The following is a 27,656-nucleotide window of genomic DNA, read 5'->3' as shown; positions in this document are numbered from 1 at the left end:
TTTTAAAAGAAACAAATAGCTTGAGAAGGAAGCTAAAATTTATACACACACACACACACACACACACACATATGAGACTTCATGTTCTTTGTATACTTTTTGGCATTGGAGTTAATAAGAAATAATAGTCAGTTGCAGAACTACCCCGTGTAGTTGAATTTCTAGTAAAGAATTAAAATTTATAAGGTATAATGAAGAAACAGGAATAGATACTCTAAATGGAAGCTATGTTTAGTTCTTGACTTCATCTCAGGTATTCAATTTAATCATTATGAAGTCGATTCTCTGAATTTTGGATGATTAAAGATAAAGAGTAAATAAATTTGTGGTTTTAAACACTGGAGGAACAGTGCTAATCGGGAGCAGCATTAAATGAGTTTTCCCCCCATACTGTTAGTATTGGTATTTTCTGAATGTTTTTTATTTTTGAAACTCCATTAGTGACTGAACACAGATCTAATAGCTAAGGAATTCTCTGCTCATACAAGTATGAATAAAGAAATAGGGAGAAAAGTAGCTTCCCCCCCATATGATCCTATAATATATATGGTTGTACTCATTATCAATATTTTTTAAATTTTTTTATTTATTTAAGGCAATGGAGTTTGGGTGACTTGCCCAAGATCCCACTGCTAGGCAATTATTAAGTGTTTGAGGCTGGATTTAAATTCAGGTCCTCCTGACTTCAGGGCCAGTGTTCTATCCATTGTGCTACCTAGCTGCCTCCTATTATCAATATTTCAATCACCAATATTTAAAGCCTGACAGACTTCATAATTTTGAAGATGAATTTTCATGACATGTCAACTATTCATAAGTTTTTAAGTTTTAATTTAATTTTATGTTATTACAATAACGTTGTTATGAGAGTAAACATACCCCCCCCCCCAAGAAGATGAGAAACCTTAAGAATAGTGAGAGAGAAAAAAAATATACTGCAGTCTGTGTTCAGATTCCAATGACTGTCTCTGGGGTGAGTTGCCTTCTTTATCATAAGTCCACCAAAAAAGTTGCTTCAATTATTTCTCCCACAGTTGCTATTACAAGATGTATTTCCCTCCACTCTACTCCTCACTCACATTTATTCTATTCTCTCTCCTTTCATCCTGTCCCTGTCCAAAAAGTGTGTTGGATCTGAGTACCCTCTCCCACAATCTTCCCTCTCTTCTATCACCTATTCCCCTCTTTCTTCCTCCCATTCCCCCTTATCTCATCCCTTTCTTCTCACTTTTCTCTAGGATAAGATAGATTTTTATACCCTATTAAATGTGTATGTTATTTCCTCTTTCAGGCATTTCAGATGAGAATGAAGACTTGCCTTCCCCCCACTCCACTCCATTGAAAAAAAAAGCTTTCTTAACTCTTATGTGAAATATCTTAGCCCCTTCTTCCTCTCCTTTCTCTTCCTCCCAGTACTTTCCTTTATCACCCATAGACTCCATCTTTTGATAATACCATTATATTCTGCTTCTTCCTGTGCCCTATCTATATATACACTCCTTCTAACAGCTCTTAAATTGAGAGCATTCATTTGCGTTATCAATATCTTTTTCCCCATACAGAAATACAAACAGTTCAACATCATTAAGTTCCTCATAATCCTTCTCATTTATCCCCTCTGTGGTTCACCAGAGTCCTGTACTTGAAGATCAAAGTTTCTGTTAAACTCTGGTTGTTTCAATAGGAATATTGAAAGTTTCCTGCTTCATTGAAAGTCCATCTTCTCCCCTGAAAGAGGATATTCAGTTTTTCTGGGCAGTTGATTTTCAGTTGTAAACCAAGATCTTTTGCCTTCCAGAATATTGTACTCCAAGCCCTTAATGTCGATGCTGCCAGATCCTGTGTAATCCTGACTATACAGCCATGGCAGTTGAAATTTTGTTTCTGGCAGCTTTAAGTGTTTTCCTCTTTGACTTGGGAGTGCTGGCATTTGGCTATAATATTCCTGGAAGTTTTTCTTTTGGGATCTCTTTCAGGAGGTGATTGGTGAATTCCCTCAATTTCTATTTTACCCTCTGCTTCTAGGGTCTCAGGGCAATTTTGCTGTATTATTTCTTGAAAAATGAAGTCTAGGCTCTTTTCCTGATCATGACTTTCAGGTAAGCCCAATATTTTAAAAAGTATTTCTTCTGGATCTGTTTTCCTGCTTGGTGGTTTTTCCAATGAGATATTTCACATTTTCTTCTAATTTGGAGTGTTTTTTAAAAAAGTTTTATTTCTTCCTGATTATTCGCAAAGTCATCACCTTTCTGTAGTTCCATTCTGCATTTGAAGGAGTTACTTTCTTCAGGGAGCTTTTTTTTTTAACTCCTCTTCCAGCTGGCCTTTTGTTTTGCTTTTTTCCATTTGTCCTAAAATGGCTTTTAACATATTGTTTTCTTCAGTATTTGTATTTCTTTCATGAAATTGCCAATTTGGTTTTCATGATTTATCTGCATTGCTCTCATTTCTCCTCTACCTCCTTTAATTGCTTTTCAAAGGTTTGTTTTTTTTTTGAGTTCATCCATAGCCTGAGCCTACTTTCTATTTCTCTTGGAGATTTTGTGTACTGAAGCTTTGATTTTATCATCTTCTGAATCTTCCATGGGACCAAAGTAATTTTCTAAGGCCACATTCTTCTTTTTCTGTTGTTTGCTCATTTCCTCAGTCTAAGACCAATTTACCACACTTACAAGGCTTTGGGGATTTTGGGGACACCCCACTAGGGTCTTTATTCAAGTCTTATGATCTCTTGCCTGTGCTTTGATACGTAGATGACCACAGGTACTAAGCTCCCCTCTGCCCTGGAGCTGTGAGGAGGGTCCCTGATTATGTTAGTATGGAAATCCAACCTGCAACCTGGATCTGAGTGTGGGCAAACAGCTGAGTCCTGCCCCAGGGAGAGCAGAGAGATTTCTGCAATTTCCCCCTTACCATCTGTGGCTGCAGGTTGGCTTCCCCAATTCCCTCACTGCAGGGCTGTCCTGAGGCTGTTGCTCCTGCACTCTGGTGTAGCAGTCTTCTCACCACCCCTTCAAGCTGTTCCTGGTGATCCCTGGGCTGTTTTTTTCCAACCCCTGGTCTCAGTAAAACACACCTTTTCCACAGAACTTCTAAGCTGGGAAATTATATCATTCAGTCTTTCTGTGGGTCCTGTCCCTCTAAATTTTGGCTAGAGTCATAATTTGATGACTTTTGGAGTTTATGGGGAACAAGTTTTAGGGAAAACCCTGCCTTAACGCTGCCCACTTGGCTCCGGCCCTCCCATTCATAAATTTTTTGACATAAAAATCCTTGAATTAGAAAGAGTGGCACTTGAAGCAGAAAGTTAGTGGCTTCAGGGTTGTCAATATGAAAGGGACACTCCAAGCAAAGTCAAATAATCAAGCATTTATTAATTGTAATACTGAAGTTTCAAGATGAACTTAGGCTGAGAAAAGCAAAGAAATGGGAGCCACACTAAGAAAATGAGCAGTCACTTGGGTGCTTGTCTCTTCTACAAGAAAATAAAGCAAAGAAGAATAAATATGAGCTTGTTATTTCACTTGTTTCTAGGATGCTTTTAAAAATTGATATAAAAAACCAAAAATTCATAGAAATCAGAGAATTTTAGCATTTAGAGGTCACATAATTTAATTGCCTTACCTAATGCATGAATCTTCTCTACAAAATTCTTTGAGGGAAAGATTGTATTTTTTATAATAGCATTTACCTGTTGTAAAATGTTTTAAGGTCTGTATAAAAAAATACTATTCAATAATCAATCAGCAACAAATAAAAATAAGTTTAAAAAAAAAAAAACCTCTGTAATTACATCAACTTAATCTGGCCAAAATACATTTACCTTACCTGATTTCCAAGTTGATCACTTCGGTCAATTCTCCAAATTTTATCTCTTCTACCTGTAATTCTTTAACTGCATCCAGAATTTTTTGTTGGTCTCTGATATTAGTAATTCCATTCTAAATTTAAAAAAATTTTTGAGGTATAGGGATTAGGAGAGATACACACAAGACTTTTAAGAAAGCTAGTTACTTGATAACATAGTAAAATAAATAGGAATAGTCATTGGGACCTGTGGTCTTATTCCTCTACTAATGCAGGTCAATATTTTCTTTATAATGTATATGTTTAAAGAGTGATACAGAGCACTGAGAAGTTATTTGATATGCTTTCCCTCCTTTGAATATCTCCAACCTACGTAAATCACTTTTTTATATGTATTTATTCTCCTTTATCTCCCCGTTAAACTGTGAACTCCTTGAGGGTAAGGAATGTTTTTTCCTTCTTTGTCTTAAAAAGATAAGATGCTTAATAAGTATTTATTGACTAGACTGTCTTAGAGGTAGAACTTAACTAAATGAAGACTGATGAATGGCCCACTCACTCTCTCTTTTTTTCTCTCTCTCCATTATGACATAATATTGCAAAAATGAAATGATTAAGTTTCTAATTTGAGATCAATTAATTTTCAGTATTATATCTTTATATTTTCATTTTAGGAACTTATTTTACTGTTATTATTTATTATTTAAATTATTTACATTGTGATATAGAATGCAAAAACAGTAAGCAACAATGAAACTTCAATCTACAAATAAATTTAACACTACAATTCTATCTTTTAAAAAATAGGAATAAGTGGTATTATGGATCACGACAGTCTTCTATCAGACCTCTACTATTTTTGATTCAATTAGGTAACTAGTATATATTGTTTACTACATGCTAGCACATCTACCTTGGGCTAGAAGGTAGGGATACATGTATGTAACACCAACAAAACTGCAAAAACTTTCAATTGTTCTCTTCAATGCAATAACTTTTATAGGTATCTTCTCTGTAAAACTTCACTAGGGCAATCATTCTTTGTACAATGCTTTACAAATAGTTGCACATTAAAACCACTAGGTGGCAAAACAATCATACAGTTTTCACAAAGGTTCTATAGAGTAAGATGCAGTGTGGTAAATATTGAGTGTCAAACTCGGTACTGGTCTCTTAGTTTATAAATGCATTTTGTATTTGGAATGTAAATGCTATTTTATGCTAATCAGGACATCTTTACAGTTCACAAATAAAAAGCATTAAAGGTATAATTGTGTCTTAATTTTTTTCCCTAAAGCAAATTTTGATGCTAATAAAGTATATGACATTGATGCCTTAAAATGAAGAAAACAACAAAAAACTCTCACTGATTGAAACCTATTCTATAATTTAAAATTAAAAATAAGTTTCAAACAAAAGAGGACAATACAAAAGTATAATACAATGCAATGTTTTCAGAAATACTAGCCTCTGTGAAGTCTTCTTTCCTCATTGTCAGCAGTTGTCGTAAGGTTATGTCTCTTTCCTGGATAGGAAAAAAAAAGTTTGCCTATTAATTTGGTAGGAGGGAAAATTTGGTAGGACCCCTTCAAAAGAGTAGGCAAATGACTTTCTAAAATTTACATAAATTGAAATACAAAAAATATACAATTTAAAATGTTATAGAATATAAAACTTGAAATAAAACTTTAGTTTTTAACTTTAGTTCTAAACATTCCTCATGAAGAATATTCAATTAATCATAGAGAAGCTTTATTTCAAGAATACAATTCATTTTTAATGTTCTATCAAACTAAAATGTCCTTTAATTTGTTTAACTTAGTTATGAGTGATGAGGTTTCCAGATTAAGATTCAAGGTCAACTGGAATAAAGAATTCCATATAGGTACTTGAATTACATGAAAATAATGATTACAGAATACTGGAATATATGAAGAGAGTGACTATTCTTTAAGAAGTAATGTTTTGCTAAGAAGGAAAATAGCTGTGGAGTTCCTAATAGTCATGTGTCAGGAGGCAGTAACTGTTAAAATTCTTGATAATGGATTTATGTGTATGATGGTACAGAAGGGTCATTAAAACAAAAACAAACCAAAAATCCTTATAAAATTCTTTGATTTTACAAAAGTATTTTACAGTAAAATACACTAATTTGTTTTTTAAAAAGGAAAACTTACTTTTAGTAATTCTGTCATATGCTCAAGTCCAAGTCCATGTAAAAATACTTCCAGATCACCAAAAGCTGTATATGAACTATGTATAAAAATTTGAAGAGAGGAAAACAGTTACCAACCAAATCAATAAGTAACTAATATTTATCAAATATTCACAAAAATCAAAGCTATCTTAATAGACAAATCAGACAATGAATATACCAAAGCAAGTACCAAAACTTCTGAGTTGCAAAAGTTATTAGGTATTAAAAATAACTCTATGCCAATAACTTCCTAGTTTATAAGTTTATTTTGGTATTGATAATCATAATAATCACAATTTTTCTTAGGTAGTCATTCACCTGAATTCCTAAACTTAACTATAGTAGCCATAAACTTTAGGATGATTTTTTTTGACTTCTGGAAAGTACTATCTTATTAAAAATTTGTGAAGGACAGATAAACAAGGTATAATATTACTAGAACATCTTTTAGACCTACAGTCAGGAAGGCCCAAGTTCAAATCCAGCCTCATATATTACCTAGCTGTTTGAACCTTTTCATAGTCATTTTACTTGTCTGCTTCAGTTTCCTCAGTTGCAAGATGGGGATAATAATATATAATGATGACACATAACTCCAAGGTTATTGTGAAGATCAAATTGAGATATAATACTGAAGAGCATTTTCAAAACTTTAAAGTGCTATGTAATCAAACAGCTAATCAATCAGTAAATATTTATTAAGAGTATACTATCATGGGCAAGCCACTTAACCCCACTGCCTTCCAAAAACCTTAAAAAAAAAGAGTATACTATCAGGTAGGGTAGCTAGGTGGTATAGTGACTAGAGTTCTGAGTCTATAGTCATAAAGACTGGAGATTCAACTGTAGGCTCAGACTCTTACTAACTGGGTGACCCTGGGCAAATCACTTAATCTTGTTTGTCCTCACATCAGTAAAATGACCTGGAGAAAGAGATATCAAACTATCAGAAATTTTTGCCAAGAAAATCCTAAAAGGGGTCATAAAAAGTCAGACACAAAGTAAAATGAACCACAACACTGCCAGGTCAGTTTGCTAAGGACTGAGGATATAAAAAGATGTAAAAGATAATCTCTGCCCTCAAGAAGTTTATAATCTAATGGGGGGAGACTGCATGCAAACAAATTTATATTAAGTAAGCTATATAGAATATGAATAGGAAGTAAGTAACAAAGGAAAGACACCGTAATTATGAAACTATAGTGAAGGCTTCCCATAGAAGGCAGATCATTTGTGACATGGGGGACAGTCAGAAAGAATGTCTGGAGCTAAGACATGGAGTCCTTTGCTTGTGGAATAGCCAGGAAGCCAGTGTCACTAGATTAAAGAATGTGTGATGGGAAGTAAGGTATAATACCTTAACTTCTAATAATTGGAAAGAAAGGAGGACGTTAGGTTATGAAGGACTTTGAATGGAACATTTTGTATTTGTTCCTAGAGACAACAGAAGCCACAAGATATCAAGTAGGAAAGTGATAAGTTCTGAATTATATGAAAATCACTTTAGTGGTTGAATGGAGGATGGATAGGAATCAGGAGAGGCTTGAAGCAGGTAAACCCATAAGCAGGCTATCAAAATAATAAAAATTTCTGGTGATAAGGGCCTTTACTAGAGGGATCACAGTGACAGAGAGGAGATGGAAGTATATTTGGGAGATGCTACAAAAGTGACATCAGCAGCTCTCTCCAACAACATAGAGGGGTGTGTGTGTGTGTGTGTGTGTGTGTGTGTGTAATAGGGAAGGTGAGAGGTGCTGGGAGTATGTGCTTAATTTGATAATTTTGTGAAAATTTTTATATGCAGTTTATTCTAAATGATCTATCCTATTTTATTTCAATATTATGTCATCAGGCCACTTACAATATTCATATTATTTAATGATTATTCAGTCAATTGCTAATAATTCATATAATTAACACTGAATTAAAATTTAAAATTTTAGTGATATAACTTTACCTAAATTTGTGCTCTTTTCCTGCATCACCATCTGTTGTCAAAAGTCTACATATAGCTTCCTCTTTAGTTAAGTGTTGGAGCTTTCCTTGCAATGGATTCACAGTCAAAGAAAGTAAAGTGAAGAGCTGAAAATTTTACCAAATTCATTTAAATATAGCTAACATTAATGGCGATTATTGCATTAACTTCAAATTAACTGAAGCACATGTTCACTCATATCCTTAGTGGAAATTTCAGTGAAGTAAAGGAGACAAAAAGTATTTTCTCAAAACAATTCCTTCAAGAAAACAATTAGAGAATAAATTGCATTTTAAAATTAAAATAAGTTAGGAAAGAGAGACTTCAAAAAAAATCTTCCTCAAATTAGAAAATGCAAACTCTGCAAACATTAACTAAAGATGCATAATGTCAAGGTGGAAATTCATCTTCATATCTTAAAGGTATACAACTCAAAATATGAATGTCAAAATTTAAATAGAAAGTTTAAATAGAAAGAAAATCTAATTGACTAGTGCTTAAAGCTTATTTTATACAATTCTGATTAGTCATGTCAAAACATTTCACACAAACAAAAAACTCAGTAATTTTTAGGAGATAAATTAACAAGTAAATTTTATATGATAATATAATTGTGATTGTATGAAATAAAATATAGCTTATGTATGAATTAACCTAGTAGTAAGCCTACTAAAATGGCTTTATCCAAGTTTAAGAAATTAAACATAAATATTAGAAATTTATTTGGGAGATTACTTTAACTTAGCATAGTTCATGTTAGTAACTGTCTTTTTTATTTTGTGTTTGCATATTAGAACAAAAGCTATTTTTGATCTGGCAATTATATTCCCACGATGATCTTTGGTCTCAATTAACAAGCAGTGATTAAGTGCCTATAATGTGCAAGACATTGATGATGAATATGAGAAATCAAATTTAGTCTGTTCCATGTTATGTTTCAAAAAACTAATCTTTAATGTTTAATTTTATTATTTATTCAAGACAAATATTCTATTTCTTTGTAAAAGAAGTTTTACAACAGTCTTATATTAATGTCAATCTAGTAATTTATTACTATTCCACAAATAGTCAATATTCACTATTGTTTCTATAATACTCTACAAAACAATAATTTATGTAAGAAACAATATCAAATATATGCATTATGATTATATACTGTAGAAAGTAAAACAATGGAATGTTATTATATTCTGAATAAATTTCTTTGAATTATTGCAAAACAAAGTTAACTTTCATGTGTTCAAATTTTGATATCTGCTGGCTTTCTTTACAGGAAAATTAATTTAAAAATCCTCTATATTCTTACTCAGTCTATTAAAAAATAATTTAGCAAATCAGAAAATTAAATATTTTAGTAATACCACAATTAAACCATTTTATTGCTTGTCAGATTCGTTATTATAATTTTATAAAAAAAGAAAAATACTATCTTTAACAAAGCATCAGGTTTTCTCCATCATCCCCTTCCACCACCTCCTTCATCTCTGCAAGTTAGACTTTATAATTAGGACATTACCTCTGGATGTTTATTTCGTTTAGCAATCTCTCCTGCTGTCTTTCCATCTTTGGTCTGTATTGTTTTATTAGCTCCCAGTTCAAGCAACTTCAAAACTACACTTTTATGACCTTGACGTGCTGCCCACATTAAGGCCTAAGAAGAAAAAAAAAGGAAAAGAAATTGCTTTTCAATAGAATAAGGAATCATTACTAAACAAATACTAATAAATAGGATTCATTTCATCTTATTGTATGTCTGTTTATTTCTAAAGTTAATTCCAAAACCTGTCACATCACAATTTTAATAACCAGTTTTGTGGTTCCATGAAATAAAAAGTTCTTATCCAGTTGGTTTATTATTAGTGCAAATTTTTCTTCTATATAATATTTCTCTTTAAGAGACTATAAGCTTAAGCCTTTGTATATGAGCAGAGGTTCTGTGTGCCTGAGATAAAATCCATAGGAGACACATGCCATTTTTGTGACACAGCAAAGAATATGTCTAATGAGTCTATCATTACCTCCTAACTTTTCCTAGTGCCTGAAGGAATTTTATATATTATGTTGTAGAAACAAGAGCCTTTAACAACAGAAAAATAGAAGGAATCATACTGTATAACCATTTTCATCTTGGCCATTTATTTCTGCTCCATGAGCAACAAGGAGAGCAACAACCTGAGCATGACCTTCTCGAGCTGCATACATGATGGGAGTCATACATTTCCTGGGGAGAAAACAAAATTTTCAATATTTAAATAAGAATACTTATTATTACTGTTACCATCAGCTATTCATTTTCAATTATTCAAATGTCTAAGTTGGTGTTATAGGACAAAATATGAAATGAAGATTTATGACAAGTCAATATATTTCAAAATGAATAAATCATACCAATAACAGTAATCAATAAAAGGAAAGAGGCTTTTTTCATATTGCATGATAAATGTTTACACAGCACCCTCTAGTGAAATTCTTGTAATATTTACTAAAAGAATGTCGTATTTTTTGTCATGAAACTTTAAATCTTTTTCACTTATATAAAAGGACTGATTAGACTTGAACAAATCTGCTTTTAAAGATTCTTACTAAGAAAATTTTAATCATCATAATAACCAGGTATACCATAATTTTGAACAACGAAAATCTGTTGTAAAAATTCATTTTATTTATAACATAACATTTTTACTTATAGTTTTATTATCATGGTAGAATCTACTCCTGAGCTTATACTTACTCATTTTAGAATTCACTATTACCTCCATGCTTTAAGGAGAGTTTTGAGTAAGTACAAATGGTGATCTCAAAACAGATTATTACCTGCTTTCCGAGGAGCAGTCTAGTTAATTATGGAGAGGCTCATCATAATAGGCTGGGTATTTGTTGATGAATGTATGGTAATCCATGAAGCAAAGAAAAGCAGAAAACTCATCAGTTCGGGATATCCCCTTTATATTTCTTTAACAATAATGGTAGAAGAGTAACAGAGAAGGGGGATTACTAAGAATAGCAGTTTCTAGACTATCTAACTTATCTTGGTATTTATCTCCTAGATGAATAGAGGGATTTGGCAGGCAATATTCCCTATACTAATAAAGTTCAATCATAAACCCATTTAGAAAATCTTATAGAATATCAGAATATGAGATTCCCCTCCCCCTTTCTAGATCATGGAATGAAGGAGCAAGAAACCATCTATTACTGGGGCAAGACAAGAAATACAATAGTGGCACTCTTACTAAGGACAGGGGTAAAAGATCATGAATAATTTGAACACATAAAATATTAAGCAGAAAAAGAAAAAATAAACACCCCCCAAATTTAGAGAGTCTAAATTAAACTAAATCATCATTTAAAGATGAGACTATAAGGATAATAAACAAGACAAAGCTCTTAATAGATACTATGTATTAGGGACTACATTATGGGGTACAAAGAAATCAAAATTCCCCTACTCTCAGGGGGAAACAACATATAAATAGTTCTATACAAAACCAGGATTTATATATGGTAAATTGGAGATAATCTCAGAAGACTGGCACTAATATAAGGACTAAAAAAGTTTCTTATAGAAGGTAGAAATAGGTCCACTTTAAATTTAACAGAGTACAGAAAGGGAGAAAATATCTAGAATTTCTGAAAAGGTAGACAAGTCAAGCTTTCAATGGCACTGCACAACAAACAGAAAAGTTTTTATTTTATCCTTAAGCCAATGTAGAAGCACTGAACTTCTTGAAAAGGCTAATGGAATGGTTAGAATTGTCCTTCAGGAATACTATTTTGACAGCTAAGTGGAAGATTCACTGGAAAAGAAACTGAATTAAGCCATTATGAAACTAATCATGAGGCTATTTTAATAAAATTTCAAGTGAGAGAAGAGGAGGATTTTAAGTAGAGTAGCAGTAGAGTGGAAGCAAAAGGTCAGAGATATTGTGGAGGAAAATAGGCTTGGGGAGTCTAAGAGTTTAATTAAAGGTCAGTCCTGGGAAACTGAAAGAGTAGTGGACAGATCTTGACAAAGGAACATTAGAAGACCATGGACAAGTCACTTAACCCTATTTGCCTCAGGTTCCCCATCTATAACTAGACCTGAAACAGGAACTGGCAAACAACTCTCTAGTGTCTTTGTCCAGAAAATCCCAAATGTGGTCACAAAGAATCAGTCATGATGGAAATGAATTAACAATAATAATTAAGAGTAATCTGTTAACACTAATAGGACAGCATATACTTCTCATCAACTTTCTTTTTCAAGAACAGATAGTTAAATCAATTGTAAAAACATAAAAATATTCATAAGGTCTCGAAATGAAGAATATGGGGGGGGCAGAGTCAAGATGGCAACAAGAATGGATCTTGTCTTAGGTGCTCTCTCATAAATCTTCAAAACGAAGGACTTTAACTAAATTTTTAAGAGACAGAGGGACCCAGTGAGGCAGTTCTCCTACTCACAGTAACCTGGAAATGAGCAGAAAGGCTCTGCTCCCCGGGGTTGGAGGGGCGGCCTGCCAGAGTGAAAGAACTTTAGCCTCTGGGAGGCAGCCCCAGGTTGCTGGGAGCAGCGGCTCACAGCAGCAGGGGGAGTTTCCTGAGCTAAGCCCTGGGGAGCACCAGGCACAAATTGGGGGAACAGCGGGGGACCTCTGCCAGAGCGAGCACGTGAAGCCCAGCCCTCAGGGCACACGGTGAGCAGCCTGGCCAAGGCAGTCCAGATCCAGGAAACAGAAGCAGGAGGAGCCGGTAAGCAGGAGTCCCCAGGACATGAGCCCATTGAGCTGAGGGAGGGGAGTGAAGAGAGAGAGACTGCAGAGCTCTGTCCTCTGCCCCTGGAACAGGACTCTGGGGCTCTGACCACATTCAGATCCTGATCGCAGTCTAGACCCCCCATAGAACAGCAGGGACCCCCTCCACCTCAGCCCCGTAGCAGAGGGGGGCGCTTATGTTCATTCACAGACAAGGAGGGAGGACAGAGCCTCACACACTGAGACCCTTTGGGGAGTGTCCCAAAAGCTCAGGAAGCACCCCCAAAACAGGCTTAGTCTGGGGAAATGAGCAAGCAGAGAAAAAAGAGGAACACCATTGAGAAATACATTATCTATGATCCCAAAAAGGATCAATATACTCAGTCTGAAGATGAAGGAAACACAAGTTCCTGCATCTAAAGACTCCCAGAAAAACAGAAATTGGGATCAGGCTATGACAGAGCTCAAAAAAGACTTTGAAAACCAAATGAGAGAGTTAGAAGAAAAACTGGGAAAAGAAATGAGAGAGATGCAGGAAAAAAACATGAAAATGAAGTCAGCAGCCTAGTCAAGGAAATCCAAAAAAATGCTGAAGAAAATAAGGTGTATTTTGTTTACTCTTAAACAAGAATATTTTATTAATGTATAAAAAACATTATTTGCAAAAAAAAAATGTGCATACCCTTTGACCCAGCAATACCACTCCTCGGTCTATACCCTGAAGAAATAATGAAAAAGGGTAAAAACATCACTTGTACAAAAATATTCATAGCAGCCCTGTTTGTGGGGACAAAGAATTGGAAATCAAGTAAATGTCCTTCAACTGGGGAATGGCTTAGCAAACTGTGGCATATATATGTATGGAACATTATTGTTCTATTAGAAACCAGGAGGGATGGGAATTCAGGGAAGCCTGGAGGGATTTGCATGAACTGATGCTGAGTGAGATGAGCAGAACCAGAAAAACACTGTACACCCCAACAGCAACATAGAAGTGATGATCAACCTTGATGGACTCGCTCATTCCATCAGTGCAACAATCAGGGACAATTTGGGGCTGTCTGCAATGCAGAATACCATCTGTATCCAGAGAAAGAACTGTGGAGTTCAGACAAAGACCAAGGACTATTACCTTAAATTCAGAAAAAAAAAACCTGATAGCTTACTGTCTGATCTTGCTATCTCTTATACTTTATATTTCTTCCTTAAGGATATCACACTCAATTTGGATCAATGTTTACCATGGAAACAATGTAAAAAGACTGACAAACTGCCTTCTGTGGGGGTAGGGGGAGGGAAGATTATGGGGAAAAATTGTAAAGCTCAAAATAAATAAAATCTTTAATAAAAAAAACAGTAATAGGGTAGTCTGGGGTAGCTAGGCAGCACAGTGGAGAGTGTACTGGCCCTGGAGTCAGGAGGACCTGAGTTCAATTCTGAACTCAGACATTTAATAATTACCTAACCTAGCTGTGTGGCCTTAGGCAGGCCACTTAACCTCATTGCCTTTGCAAAAACCTAAAAAAAAAAAAAAAAAAAAAAAAAAAAAAAGATCTTCAAGAAGGTCAGTGGTCCCATTGGAGAGAAGAGTTGCATTTGAAAGGAAAGGTAAGGAGTTATAATGCAGAGGGCTTAGAAGTAAGTATAAAGATTTCATTGCCTATCCAATTACAATAAGAATAATATGATGTTGATGATAATTAACAATGGCAATGATGATAACTTCCATTTATAGTGTTTCAAGATTGTCAAAGCTCTTTATAAATGCTCTCATGTTGATGTGGGTTAGGCACAGTATAAGTACTGGAGATACAAAAAGAGGCAAAAGGCAGTCCCTATCCTCAATCTGATGGCAGAAGATAGCAAACATATATACTTAGCAAGATACATACAAGATCTTCATCAAAATTTTTAAAAAAGAAATTTTCTTAATTATAGGGTAGAATCATGTTAATGAGATAATTGTAAGAGAATACAGATATAAACCTCCATTAGGGTTCAGTATATTTTTGAGGTAATGAATGAGGAAGTAGAAGGAGGAATGAAGCAAACAGAGCATGGTATAAATTGAGGATTTACCAAGTCAGAGACTAAGGAAGTGCATTTTCTCTATGTCACACATAATGGAGGGACAAAACCAGGGATTTTTAATCTACCAAAAACCAAGCACTCTGTTCAGTATGTGTATATTTGCAAGTAGTATATAAAATGAAAAATTCTATAAAAACTTATATAAATAAAACCAACTAAAATCATGAAAAAAGAAATGAAAATTATAGAATTAACAAAGGGAATACATTTTAAAGTATTTTTCTCTTCCAGACCCTAATAAAACCTTCATTAATAGAACAGACATTTAAAATGTTTTGTTGTAGCACAAAACAGAAGGGGAATTTGATCATGGATCAAGAGTGGGGGGGGGGGAAATGGGAGAATAGTCTGGATGCTATAGAAAAAACTGGCATATTAGACTGTGGGGAAATTTGTGAAAACTCGTGGAAAAGAAATGTGTAAAAGGTGAAGTCTGTATCTACACCAAGTATAATTCTATTTTATAATAATCCCTTTTGCACTTCTGAAAACAGAGGTTACATTTCTCTCTATCTACTTCTAAGAGCTGAAACTATAGGTAGAGAGAGCTAAAAGTAAAATGGCTGTTAATATTCATTACTGACTAAGCCATTCCCACTGGATTAAAATAAATATCCAGATGACAGGATTTTTTAGGACATTTAACTTTGAGGTAGTCATTGAAATTTAAAACTGTGAGGTTCATAATCTCATATGTTCAGTTGGTGGCTTTAATACAGAGGAATTTTTGTTTGCAATTAATGGAGACTTAAAATGCCAACTCAATCTTCCATACATGTCTATATGACTGCCAGAAGAGCCTTCTGACATCTATTTTAGATGTTACTGTTTTCAGCACACTATCCCAAAATCTTCAGGGGCTTCTATTGCTTATTAGTGAATAAACTCACTACTGATTTAACACAAAGATCAACAAACACTTAGCAAACATCTATTATTTGCCAGGCACTGAGCCGACTCCCTACCCCTGCCCCCAAAATAAAAGAAAATCCTTTGGAGCTTATATCCTATCAGGGGAAACAAAATATGTCACACTGATATGGATATAATGAAATATAGTTCTGGGGCAGCTAGGTGGCACAGAGGACAGAGCACCACCGGTCCTGGAGTCAGGAGTACCTGAGTTCAAATCCGGTCTCAGACACAATAATTATCTAGCTGTGTGGCCTTGGGCAAGCCACTTAACCCCATTTGCCTTGCAAAAAAACAAAAACAAAAACCTAAAAAAAATATTTCTACTATAATGGGATATAAAATCACCATGGGATATATAATGGGATAAAATCACCATGCTAAGCAAAATGGAACAATAATCACAGCAGGACTTAGGTGAAAAATAGGGTTCAGGGCATCATATTCCAAAACTTCATCAGTGATACTTCAAAAGGCACCTCATTAAAATGATGACATGGTCTTATACATGGTAAATGGTTAAGAAATGCATAAATATTATGTTAAAGTTAGTTATGACTTTAGGTTGCACATTGATCTGTAACTCAATTCTGATAGAACTAAAGTTGGCAAAAAGTCAAGTTGCTGGAGAGAAGAGAGCAGCCTAAATGGGATGAAACTGGAGAGGGGCACGAAGAGAGGGACCAGCAATGGGGGGTATGTACATAGGCCATAGAGACAGATCAACCCTCTTCAGGCTACAGCTCCTATTAAAATTAGAAGTTATACAATAAATATATCATTTTACCTTGAAAAAGAAAAAGTCTGTGCATGGAAATGGACTTCAGAAGGGTTGTACTTTCTGAATTTTTGTAAAGGGGTATAAGTTTCTGTATTTTTGCTGCTTTGTACAAAAAGAAAAAAATCTACATGCACGATACTCAAATCATTCCCTAAATCCCCTATGTTTGATCCCACTGGCACAAATCTGAGTTTCTGAAATGAGTGTTAGGGCAGAATGGATTCTACAAAGTAATTTTTATAGGGTCCTAGGTAGCTAAGGGAAGAAAGGAAAAATGAAGTTTTTTAAGTATCTCCTATGCTATGGTCAGCACTTTACAAGGACCACCTCCTTGAAGGGGTTCCTAAGAGGATCAAATGAAATAAGAATTTTAACGTGATTATATGAACAGTGACCAGCCAGAATAGGAGCCATATAAATGTTACCTATTATGATTAATGTTTTATCCTCACAACTGCCTGAGGTGGTAGGTTCTATTATTTTTCCCCACTTTACAGCCAAGGCTCAGACAGTTAAATCACCAATCTATGGCTCCTGCAGCTAATAAATGTCCAAAGTCACGTTTAAACCCATTTTCCTGAATCCAAGAGCAGCACTCTATAAACTGCACCTAATTACTTAATTGGTAATTAGGAAAATTTTTGGTAATTAGGAAAAATTTCAGGTCAAAGACTGTGCCTGAATTTTTTAAAAAATTGTTTTATCTGTTTCATTAAATACTTCCCAATTACATACAGAAAAATTTGTAATCAGACATTTAAAAAATTTTGAGTTCCAAATTCTCTCCCACCCACCCTCTTCTTTGGGAAAGCAAACAATTTGATTTTAATTATTCAAGTGAAGTCAGACAAAACAAATGTCACATTAACCATACTGAAAAAGAAAACACATAAACAATAAATATAAAGAAGGTTTTTAAAACTCTGCTTTAATCTTCACTCAGAGATCATCAGTTCTGTCTTTGCAGATGGATAGCATTTTCCACTATGGGTTGGTAGTAATTGTCTTGGATCATTGTCCTGATCAAAATAGGTAAGACTTTCACAATTGATCACCCTTACAATTTATCTTCCCCAATTAGTTACCTTTTAAATTTTTAAATTTATTTAACAATTACATGCACTGTCTCTGGCTGGCTTCTCAATTGTCCTGACTATAATGGACTATTATCCTTTGACCCACACAACAGACCTTTTCCTTAAGTTCCTCTAAGATATCTCCCTGAAAAGATTTTATTGTTTGGTTTTCTTTTTTGGTAGTTTTTGTCACTTCAGGATCTACTTAGAGGCTTCATTCAAAGTTGCTGGAAAAGCTCCAGGAGCTTCCTAGTTTCAAGCCATCTTGGCTCCACACTGGAAGTCCTTACTGCAGACAATGTTTCCTGAATTTGTTCACTTCATTTTACATCATTTCATGTAAGTCTTCTCAGGCTTTTCCTATTTATCATTTCTTATAGTATAACAGTATTCTATTATATCAGATCATGATGCAATAAAAATTATGTGTAACAAAGGGCCATGGGAAAAATAGACTACAAATTAACTGAAAACTCAACCTGATTTTAAAGAATGAGCAGGTCAATCAACAAATCAAAGAAATAACTTCATCCAAGACAATGACAATAATGAGATATCATATCAAAATTTGTGAGATGCAACCAAAGCTGTCACTAGAGGAAATTTTATAGCTCTAAATGCTTATATGAATAAAATAGAGAAAGAAGAGATCAATGAATTGGGCATGCAACTAAAAAAAGTTAGAAAAAGACAAATTAAAAATCCCCAAAATAGATATTCTGAAAATCAAAAAAACTGAAAGTAAAAAAAGTACTGAATAAATAAAATAATAATAAAATTAAGCATTGGTTTTATGAAAGAAAAAGCAATAAAATTACTAAACTTTCAGATAATCTGATTAAAAGAAAGAAGATACCAAATTACTAGTATCAAAAATTAAAAGGGATGGATTTAAAGGGAGGAAATTAAAGGCATTTTGCTTAACTGTATGCCAATAAATCTGACAATCTAATGAAATGGCTAAATATTTACAAAAATATAAATTGACCAGATTAACAAAGGAAATAAAATACTTAAATAATCCCATTTCAGAAAAAGAAATTGAACATGTCATCAAGGAATTCCCTAAGAAAAAAGATGCCAAAATGCCAAAATTCTTCCAAACATTTACAGAACAGTTAATTCCAATTCTATATACATTAACTGAAAAAAATAGGCAGAGTTCTGCCAAATTTCTGGTGCTGATAACTAAGCGAGAAAGATCCAAAACTTAGAAAGAAAATTAGAGACTCATTTCTTTAATGAATATTGTTGTAAACATTTTAAATAAAATATTAGAATAGAATTTAAAGCAATTTATCACAAGGATAATAATACCCAAAGATTAGATAAGATTTATACCCAAGCATTAAAAGCTATTCAATATTAGGAAATAATCAATGTAACTGACCATATCAATAACAAAACTAGTGGAAATCATATGATTATCTCAATAGACACTGAAAAAGTTTGTGACAAAATACAGCACCCATTCCAATTAAAAACAGAGAGCAAAGGAATAAATGAGAGCTTTCCATAAAATGATAGCAGTATCTACCTAAACCCATCAGCAAGCATTATATGTAATGGAAATAAACTAGGAGCATTACCAATAAGATAGGGGTGAAATAGGGATGCACATTATCACCACTATTATTCAATATTGCATTAGCAAAAGACAAGAAAAATAAATCGAAGGAATTAGAATAGGCAATGGGGAAACAAAAGTCTCAGTCTTTGCAGATGAAATGATAACATACTTAGAGATCCCTAGAAAACCAACTAAAAGCCTACTTGAAAAAAATTAGTAACTTTTAACAAAGTAGAAGGATATACAAACAAACCCATAAAAATCATTTGCATTTTTACAGATTACCAACAAAGTGCAACATCAAGAGATAGAGAAATTCCAATTAAAGTAACTGGAGACAACATAAAATACTTAGGAATCTACCTCCCAAGACAAACCTAGAAAGTGTATCAACACAATTACAAAAACACTTTTCACAGAAATAAATTCAGATCTAAACTGTAAAAATTTCAACTGCTCATGGTTAGGCTGAGCTAATATGATAAAGATTACAATTCTACCTAAATTAAATTACTTATTCAGTGCCAAACCAATCAAATTACCTAAACATTATTTTAAAGAGAAAAAAACAAATTCAGGAAAAAAGGTCAGAAATATCAAAAGCAAAGTAATGAAAATAAATGCAAAGGAATGTGGTCTAGTTACACCAGATTTAAAACTATATTACGAAACAAAGTCATCAAAACTGCTTGGTATTGGCTAAGAAATAGAGAGGTAATGGACAGCTAGGTGGCACAGTGGACAGAACACCAGTCCTGGAGTCAGGAGTACCTGAGTTCAAATCCAGCCTCAGATACTTAATAATTACCTAGCTGTTGTGGTCTTGGGCAAGCCACTTAAACCCCATTGTCGTGCAAAAAAACCCAAAACACCAAAACCCTAAAAAAAAAAAAGAGGTGATTAGTGGAATAGATTAGGTACAAAATGATTATATTAACCTACTGCTTGATATACTCAAGGATTCCATTTCTGAGACAAAAACCCACTTTTTTATAAAAACTGGGAAAACTGGAAGATAATATTGCATAAAATGCATAGACTGGTATCTCACACCCTATGCCAAGATAAGGACAAAATGTATACATGAGTTAGATTAAGTGTTACCATAAGCCAATTTATGTTACCATAAGCCAATTTATGAGAATAATTATCTGTCTGATCTGTGGAGGGGGAGGAGTTTATAGTGAAAAAGAAACTTATAAAATATAAAATGAATAATTTTGATGATCACATTAAATTTAAAAATTTCTACACAAATAAAACCAAAGCAACCAAGATTAGAAGGAATGAAGAAAGCTGGGAAACAATTTTTACCACCAGTGTTTCTGGTAAAAGTTTCATATCTCAAATATTTAGAGAAGTGAGTCAAATTTACAAGGATACAATTGATTCCCCAATTATATCAAATGAATATGCAGTTTTTGGATGAATATATATATATATATATATGTATATTCTAAATCATAACTGATTAAAGGCATGCAAATTAAAACAACTCTGAGGTACCACCTCACAAATTGGATAATATGACAAAAAAGGAAAATGATCAATGTCAGAGGGAAATGGAAAAATTGGGGCACTAATGCCCTCCTGAAGGAATTGTGAACTAATACAACTATTCTGGAGAACAATCTGGAACTATGCCCAAATAGCTATAAAATATGCAAACCCTTTGATTCAGCAATACTAGATATGTATCCCAAAGAGATATAAAAAAAGGGGAAAAGACGGACAGGTATAAAAATATTTATATTTCTTTTTTTTTGTAGTGGTCAAGAACTGGAAATTGAGGGAATGACTGTCAATTGAAGAATGCCTGAACAAATTGAATAGGCTGTGAATAGGAATGTGATGGAATATTAATGTTCTTTGAGAAATGATGAGGAGAAGCTCGGAGGTGCAGTGGAAAGGACACCAGCCCTGGAATCAGGAAGGCCTGAGTTCAAATATGGTCTCAGATGCCTAATAATTATGCAACTGTGTGACTTTGGGCAAGTCAGCTCACCCCACTACCTAGCAAAACCAAAAAAAAGAAAATGATGAGGTGAATTTTGGAAAAATTTACATAAACAAGATGCTGAGTGAACAGAACAGGAGAACACTGTAAACATTAACAGCACATTATGTGATGATCAACTATGATATAGTTATCTCTTCTCAGCAGTACAATTATCAAAGACAATTTTAAAAGACTTGTGATGAAAAATGTAATCTACATCCAGGCAAAGAACTATGGAGCCTGAATGAAAAGCAAACAAATATACTAGTTTCACCTTTTAAAATTTGTTTTATGCTTTTTTCTCTTTTGTTCTGATTCTTTTTGTCACAACATTACTGATATAGTAATATATTTAATATTATTTTACTTGCATAACCTATATCAGATTGTTTTCTGTCAAGGGGAGTGAGGAAGCAGAGGAAGGTAGAAAAATGTGGAACTAAAAATCTTACAAAAATGAATGTTGCAAACAATCTTTACATGTAATTAAAAAAAATAAAATAAAAATTTAAAATAGTATTTTATTATAATCATATGCCACAATTTGTTCAACTCTTCCCCAATCTTCGTTTTCTTTCTCAATTTCTTTGCCACCACAAAAAAGAACAGCCATAAATATTTCCATAAATTGGTCCTATTCCCTTTTCTCTGATCTCTTTGGGACAAAGACACAGTAGCTATATTGCTATGCCAACTGCTCTCCGGAATGGTTGGGTTTTCCTAACGCCAATAATGTGTTCCAATTTTTGCATCCATTCCAGCATTTGACATTAATCTTTTCTGTGATGTTAGTTAATCTTTTAGGCGTAAAGTGTTTCCTCAAGAGTTGATTTCATTTGTTTTTCTCTAATCAATAGTAATTTAATGCATTTTTATGTGACTATAGATAACTTTGATTTCTTCTTCTGAAAACTATATGTTCATATCCTTTCACCATTTATCAACTGTGAACTAGCACTTACTCTCATAAATTTAAATCAGTTTCCTAAACAAATGACTTTTCTTTTACATACATGTACCTAAAGAAATTTTTTGGTAATACAAATTTGCTTTGAGATATGGGGAAGAGTAAGTGGATGGCAAAAAGGATGTTGTGCATCTTTTGAGGAAGAGGGATGGCACACTGTTCAAGTACACAAGGGGTGGTGAGGATAGAGAATTCAGAGTATGAGGAGAAATGCATAAGCTGGAATCAGCCATGTGGAGGTCTAACCAGAACTAAAAGGAAAAACACAAGGTGGGGGGGTGGTAGTAGAGGGTAGGAGCAGACATGTGTGGGGCAGAAACAGGAGAAGATAAGCAACATGTAGAGGCCAGGTAGAGTCGTACTACCCAAGCATGAATAGATAAAAGGCAGAAACATGGTAGACACATGAGCAAATGGCAGAACAGGTTATCCTTTCTTGGCATTGAAGGTCTCAAACCAAGTTTTCACTGTGGACTGATAGAAGTCTCTCAGCAATCAATTCTTCCTCCATTTTCACTTAGAAGGCTTTTTTGGGGGTGGAGTGTGGGGTAGGAAAACACAGAGTAACAAGTTGAGGGGCAGAGAAAGAGAACATAGTAGCAAAGTTAACACATGTCTTTTTGGGGATGCTAATTTTTCACATTTTTTCACATGATATGGTAAAGTTAAAATTCCTTACTAATATAATTTTATATAATTTCTAAATAATGAATACATATGGTACCATATTAACTTTAGAAATTAATAACTTTTATGATTTAGCTTTGAAAGCCCCTAGTCCAAGTTACTTTTCAGATATTATACTGCTCTTTCTGCCATACTTTATACCCTAGTTAAACTGAACTTATTGCTGTTCTTCACCCAGGACCATATATGTCCTGCTTCTGTACCTTTTATATAGGCTATCTGCTAATGCCTGGAAAGTCATTTCACCTTACCTCTCTACCACTTTGACTCTCTTATTTCCTTCAAAATTCTGCTCAAGCAGCATCTGCTACATGAAACTTTTCTTTATCTCTCCCCAACTGCTAATCTTTTCCTTATCTTGTCTTAATTTTGTGTGTATGTGTTTTCTCCCTTAAGATTATGTAAATTCCCAGAAATCCAAGCCTGATTCATTGTTTTTCTTAAATCACCAAAATCTAGTGCTTCTTGATTAATTAAATTCACTATACTGAATGCATCAGTCCTTTGTCCTATACTCCTAGAATCATAGTACCTGGATCTACAAGAACCCTTAAACAATTCTTGCCATGAAGAAATTAAGGTTCAATTAGTTGAAATTGTTTTAGTTCATAGTTAAATATTAGTATATAGACATTGCAAATTCATTATCTATGATTACATAGCTAATATTTTTGCCATTCTACATATTCTAGAAAGTTCAGAACAAAATAGGCATAAGAAAATATCATAATTATTATAGAAACAACTGATTCTAAGTCTTGTTATATTCTAATTAAATACACATTCAGACTATTCCTGGTTTCTTTTTCATTATTTAGAAATTGAAAGGATTAGTGCATTTTTTCCACTTTTTCTTATATGAGTTCTAAGTGGACATTCTATTAATATGAAATAATATTAAGTTAGTAATAGAAAATAGGAATCCATAAATTTAGCATGTTCTGAATATCTGGAAATGAGATTTATATCGTTTTAGAAAAGCAACTGACCTGGAAAACAAATCCAGTAGAGGTAATTTAAAAATTACTGGACAAGCTAAAAGCCATGATCAAAAGAAAAGCCTGGACAGAATCTGTCAAGAATTTATCAAAAAAAAAAAAAACTGCCCTGAAAGGGATCCCAAAAATGAAAATTTCCAAGGAATTATGTAGCCAAACTTCAGAATTATTAGCTCAAGGAGAAAATATTATAGGCAGCTAGAGAGAAACAATTCAAAGTTTTATCATTAGAGAATTAGAGAGTTTGGAAAGGCCAAGAAACTTGGAATTGCAAACAAGAATCAATTACCCAGAAAAACTGAGCTCAATTTTTCAGGGGAAAAGATGGACATTCAAAAAAATAGGAGAATTTCAAAATTCCCAATGAAAAGACCAGAACTGAAGAAAATTCAATCTTCAAATACCAGACTGCAGATATGTATAAAAAGGTAAACAGGAAAGAAAAAAAAACAATCAATAAGATTAAACTGTCTATGTCTTACTCTTATCAGATTTGGCTTAAAGAAGGAATGGCATGCACACTCTATAGGGTTTAGAAATTTATCTTACCCTATAGGAGAGTAGGAAAGGAAAGAGGAAAGAAGAAAGGCAGGGCTAATAGAAAGGAGGGCAGATTGAGGGGAAATAGTGGTCAAAAGCAAAATACTGGTAAGGAGGGATAGGGTAAAAGGGGGAAAAATAGGATAGAGGGAAATACAGTTAGTCATCATAAATGTCAATATAAATGGGATGAACCCTCCCATAAAACAGAAGCAGAGAGTAGAGGGGATTAAAAAACCAGAAACCTATGATATATTATTTATAAGAAACACATTTGAGATAAGAGGGACACAAAGAGAAAGGGGAAAGACTAGAGCAAAATAGATTAAGCTCCAGCTGATGTAAAAAAAAGCAGGGGTATAGGGGCGGCTAGGTGGCACAGTGGATAGAGCACCGGCCCTGGAGTCAGGAGGACCTGAGTTCTAATCCAACCTCAGACACTTAATAATTACCTAGCTGTATGGCCTTGGGCAAGCCATTTAACCCCACTGCCTTGCAAAAAAAAAAATAAAAAACAAAAAACAGGGGTAGCTAATCTTAGAGCAAAAGCAAAAATAATTCTAATAAAAAGAGATAAGGAAAGAAACTACATCTTGCTAAAAGTACCATAGCAGGGGCAATTAGGTGGCACGGTGGATAGAGCACCAACCCTGGAGTCAGGAGGACCCGAGTTTAAATCTGGCACCAAACACTTAATAATTGCCTAGCTGTGTGACCTTGGGCAAGTCATTTAACCCTATTGCTTTACAAAAAAACAATAAATAAATGCTACCATAGGCAATCAAATATTACCAAATACTAAATATTATATGCACCAAGTTGTATAGTATCCAAATTCTTAGAGGAGAAGCTGAGTTAAGGAAGAAACTGGCAGCAAGACTAGGAGACCTCAATCTCTCTCTCTCAGAATTAGATAAATCTAACAACAAAATAAAAAATAAAGAAATTAAGGAGGTGAATAGAATTTTAGAAAAGTAAGATATGATAAACCTCTGGAGAAAATTGAATGGGGATAGAAAGGAATAGCCTTTTTCTCAGTACTATATGGCACGTATACAAAAACTGACTATATATATATCTATATCTTTGGATATAAAAACCTTGGATAGATTCATATAAACTGAAAGAGTAAAATATCTGGAGAATTACAATAGTGAAGATGGTGAGCACAAAAACAGTAATAAAGAATTCAAAACTGATTAATTCAGTGATGAATCCTTTCCAAAGAATAATGGTGAGACTTGTTTTCTGCCTCTTAGCAGAGATGCATAATGAAATAAACATTTCCATTTATAGTCAATCTATAATAGACGTATATTGTTGTACATATTTGTTACAGGACATGGTTCTATGGTATTCAAGAGAATGAGTTAGTAGAAACAGATACTCAGTTTCATATAGAATCTTGCTTATTTGGTTTTGTCTTTGCCACCTCAGCACTTGGCACATTATAAACACTCAACAAATATTTGTATTTGATAACATTAAGTTCATAATAAAAAAAATTATTTTTAAAAAGAGAGTAGAAAGTAAAAGCAATGATTATAGGCTGCTTTTTCAAGAAAAAAATCTGTGGAACTATATAGGAGATGGTGGGGCCAAGTGAAGGTTTTTCTTTCGTATTTTTTTTAAAGAATGAAGGTGATACGGTATGTATAAAGCAAGAAGAAAAGAACCAGTAGATAAAGAGTGGCTGAAAATTAGGCAAAGAGAGATCACATGAAGAAGCAGTCTGCTACAGGAGATGGGAAAGATTGGGAACAAGGACTTGGGTAATGGGTTGGTGTTCTAAAGAAGGGACTCTGAAGTTAAAAAAAAATAGAGGATAAGAGAAGATTAGATTTTGAAGTATGGAAAGGCAGACATGAGAGAGCTCAAGATATCTATCTGGAGCCTCAATTAATTTTGATGAAGGTGAGATCATCTACTGAGTTAAAAGATAAAAATAGATTTTTGAGAGAGAAAAAGTTTCTCAGTGTGTTGAATACAATAGAATTGATTAGGGAAAAATAAAATTGAATTCAGGGCAGAGGTGAGGGCTTAGAAAAACAGGAGTACAGAAACTAGAGTTTGTGGTGAGTAAAGAGAATTGGATTAAGAGAGACAAAGAACAGTAGAGTTGGAAGGATAAGAGGTTTATGGTTAGACAGAAATTTCAGAACTATGAACTGTTGAAATAGAACATTTGTTGCTGATTATGACTACAAGGATATGAATATATCCTTGTGTGAGATAGAATAAAGGTACAAATCATATAACCAAAGACAATAACTCATTAATATGTATAGAAAGTAAGGATACTTAATGGGATTAATCTCAAAGGATTATAGGGGGGAAAAGCCAAACAGTTTTAATAGAGATAAAAATCAGATACAGATATCTCTCAATTTAATAGAGATAGAAAAATCCAGAATTGATTTTTCTAAAAAGAATGACCTAGATTGCACTTACTCACTGCCTTTGACCATGGGCCTCCAAAATTCAAAGCAAGCTCCAGAGCTGATATACAAGGTCTTATACTAACTAAGAGATTAATAAAGTATTTGTTAAGTGAATCTTTAGTTCTTTGGATAGTAGTTCACTTCACTCCATTATGCATACTGTCTGACATTAACCTTTGGGGCTGGGTAGCTCTCTCTTCCTTTAGGTAATGATTGAAAGAGTGAAGAACATATATGAAGCAAAAGGAAACAGCAGAATTTTTAGAATGAACTCAAGAAATTAAATCAATTTTCATTACTACTGGTATGTAACTGATTGATGAAGGTCATGGTTCATGATTGAATTTGTGGCTGGTGTATAATTTGCTTAGCTGACCAATGTTATGGAATTTGAACTAGTTGAGGTTTAAAGACAAAAAATGTTTTTAACACAGCTGAGTTATGTTATCCTTTCATATATGTGACTCACAAAATACATGGGCAGCTTTTTCTCCTCATCATTGTCTCAAGTCTTTAAAAGAGTTGTCTCTGAAAAGCAAAAAGCAAAAGACTGCCACCACCATGTGCTACTTTTGATACCAACATTAGGACATTTAAAAATTCTAATTTTAATGAAGAAAATATACATTTATTCCTGACAAAGAGGCAACAATATATTGGTCAAAAGACTAATGTAAATGAAGAAAAATGGCTTGGTTTTTACCAGTTTTACTAGTTCAATAGTTTGGACCAGTAGTTCAACAATTTCTCTTACCGGCAAGCAACATTTGGGTTAGCATTTCTTGAAAGTAGCAGTTCTACACACTTTAAAATCTGACCTTCTGAAGTACGTGCGGAACATGCAGCCATCAAAATAGTGTATTGATCTATGGTAAAAGA

General features: G+C 33.8%; 1 protein-coding gene across 2 annotated transcripts in view; it reads right to left on the bottom strand.

Moving 5' to 3' along the window:
- ASZ1 (ankyrin repeat, SAM and basic leucine zipper domain containing 1) overlaps window positions 1-27,656 on the bottom strand; it is a 77,904-nt gene that overhangs the window by 33,455 nt on the left and 16,793 nt on the right. For both annotated transcript variants that reach the window (XM_074195150.1, XM_074195151.1), the window contains 7 exons: window positions 27,532-27,643; window positions 10,089-10,200; window positions 9,496-9,630; window positions 7,962-8,086; window positions 5,985-6,060; window positions 5,276-5,332; window positions 3,829-3,941 (listed from right to left, as the gene is read on the bottom strand). In XM_074195150.1, coding sequence (XP_074051251.1) covers window positions 3,829-3,941; window positions 5,276-5,332; window positions 5,985-6,060; window positions 7,962-8,086; window positions 9,496-9,630; window positions 10,089-10,200; window positions 27,532-27,643 — 730 coding nt within the window. The remainder of the gene's footprint in view (window positions 1-3,828; window positions 3,942-5,275; window positions 5,333-5,984; window positions 6,061-7,961; window positions 8,087-9,495; window positions 9,631-10,088; window positions 10,201-27,531; window positions 27,644-27,656) is intronic.

The sequence above is a fragment of the Macrotis lagotis genome, chromosome 7 (assembly GCF_037893015.1).
Source record: "Macrotis lagotis isolate mMagLag1 chromosome 7, bilby.v1.9.chrom.fasta, whole genome shotgun sequence".
In the NCBI taxonomy this organism is placed as follows: Eukaryota; Metazoa; Chordata; class Mammalia; order Peramelemorphia; family Peramelidae; genus Macrotis; species Macrotis lagotis.
This window is presented reverse-complemented; position numbering and strand designations above follow the sequence as displayed.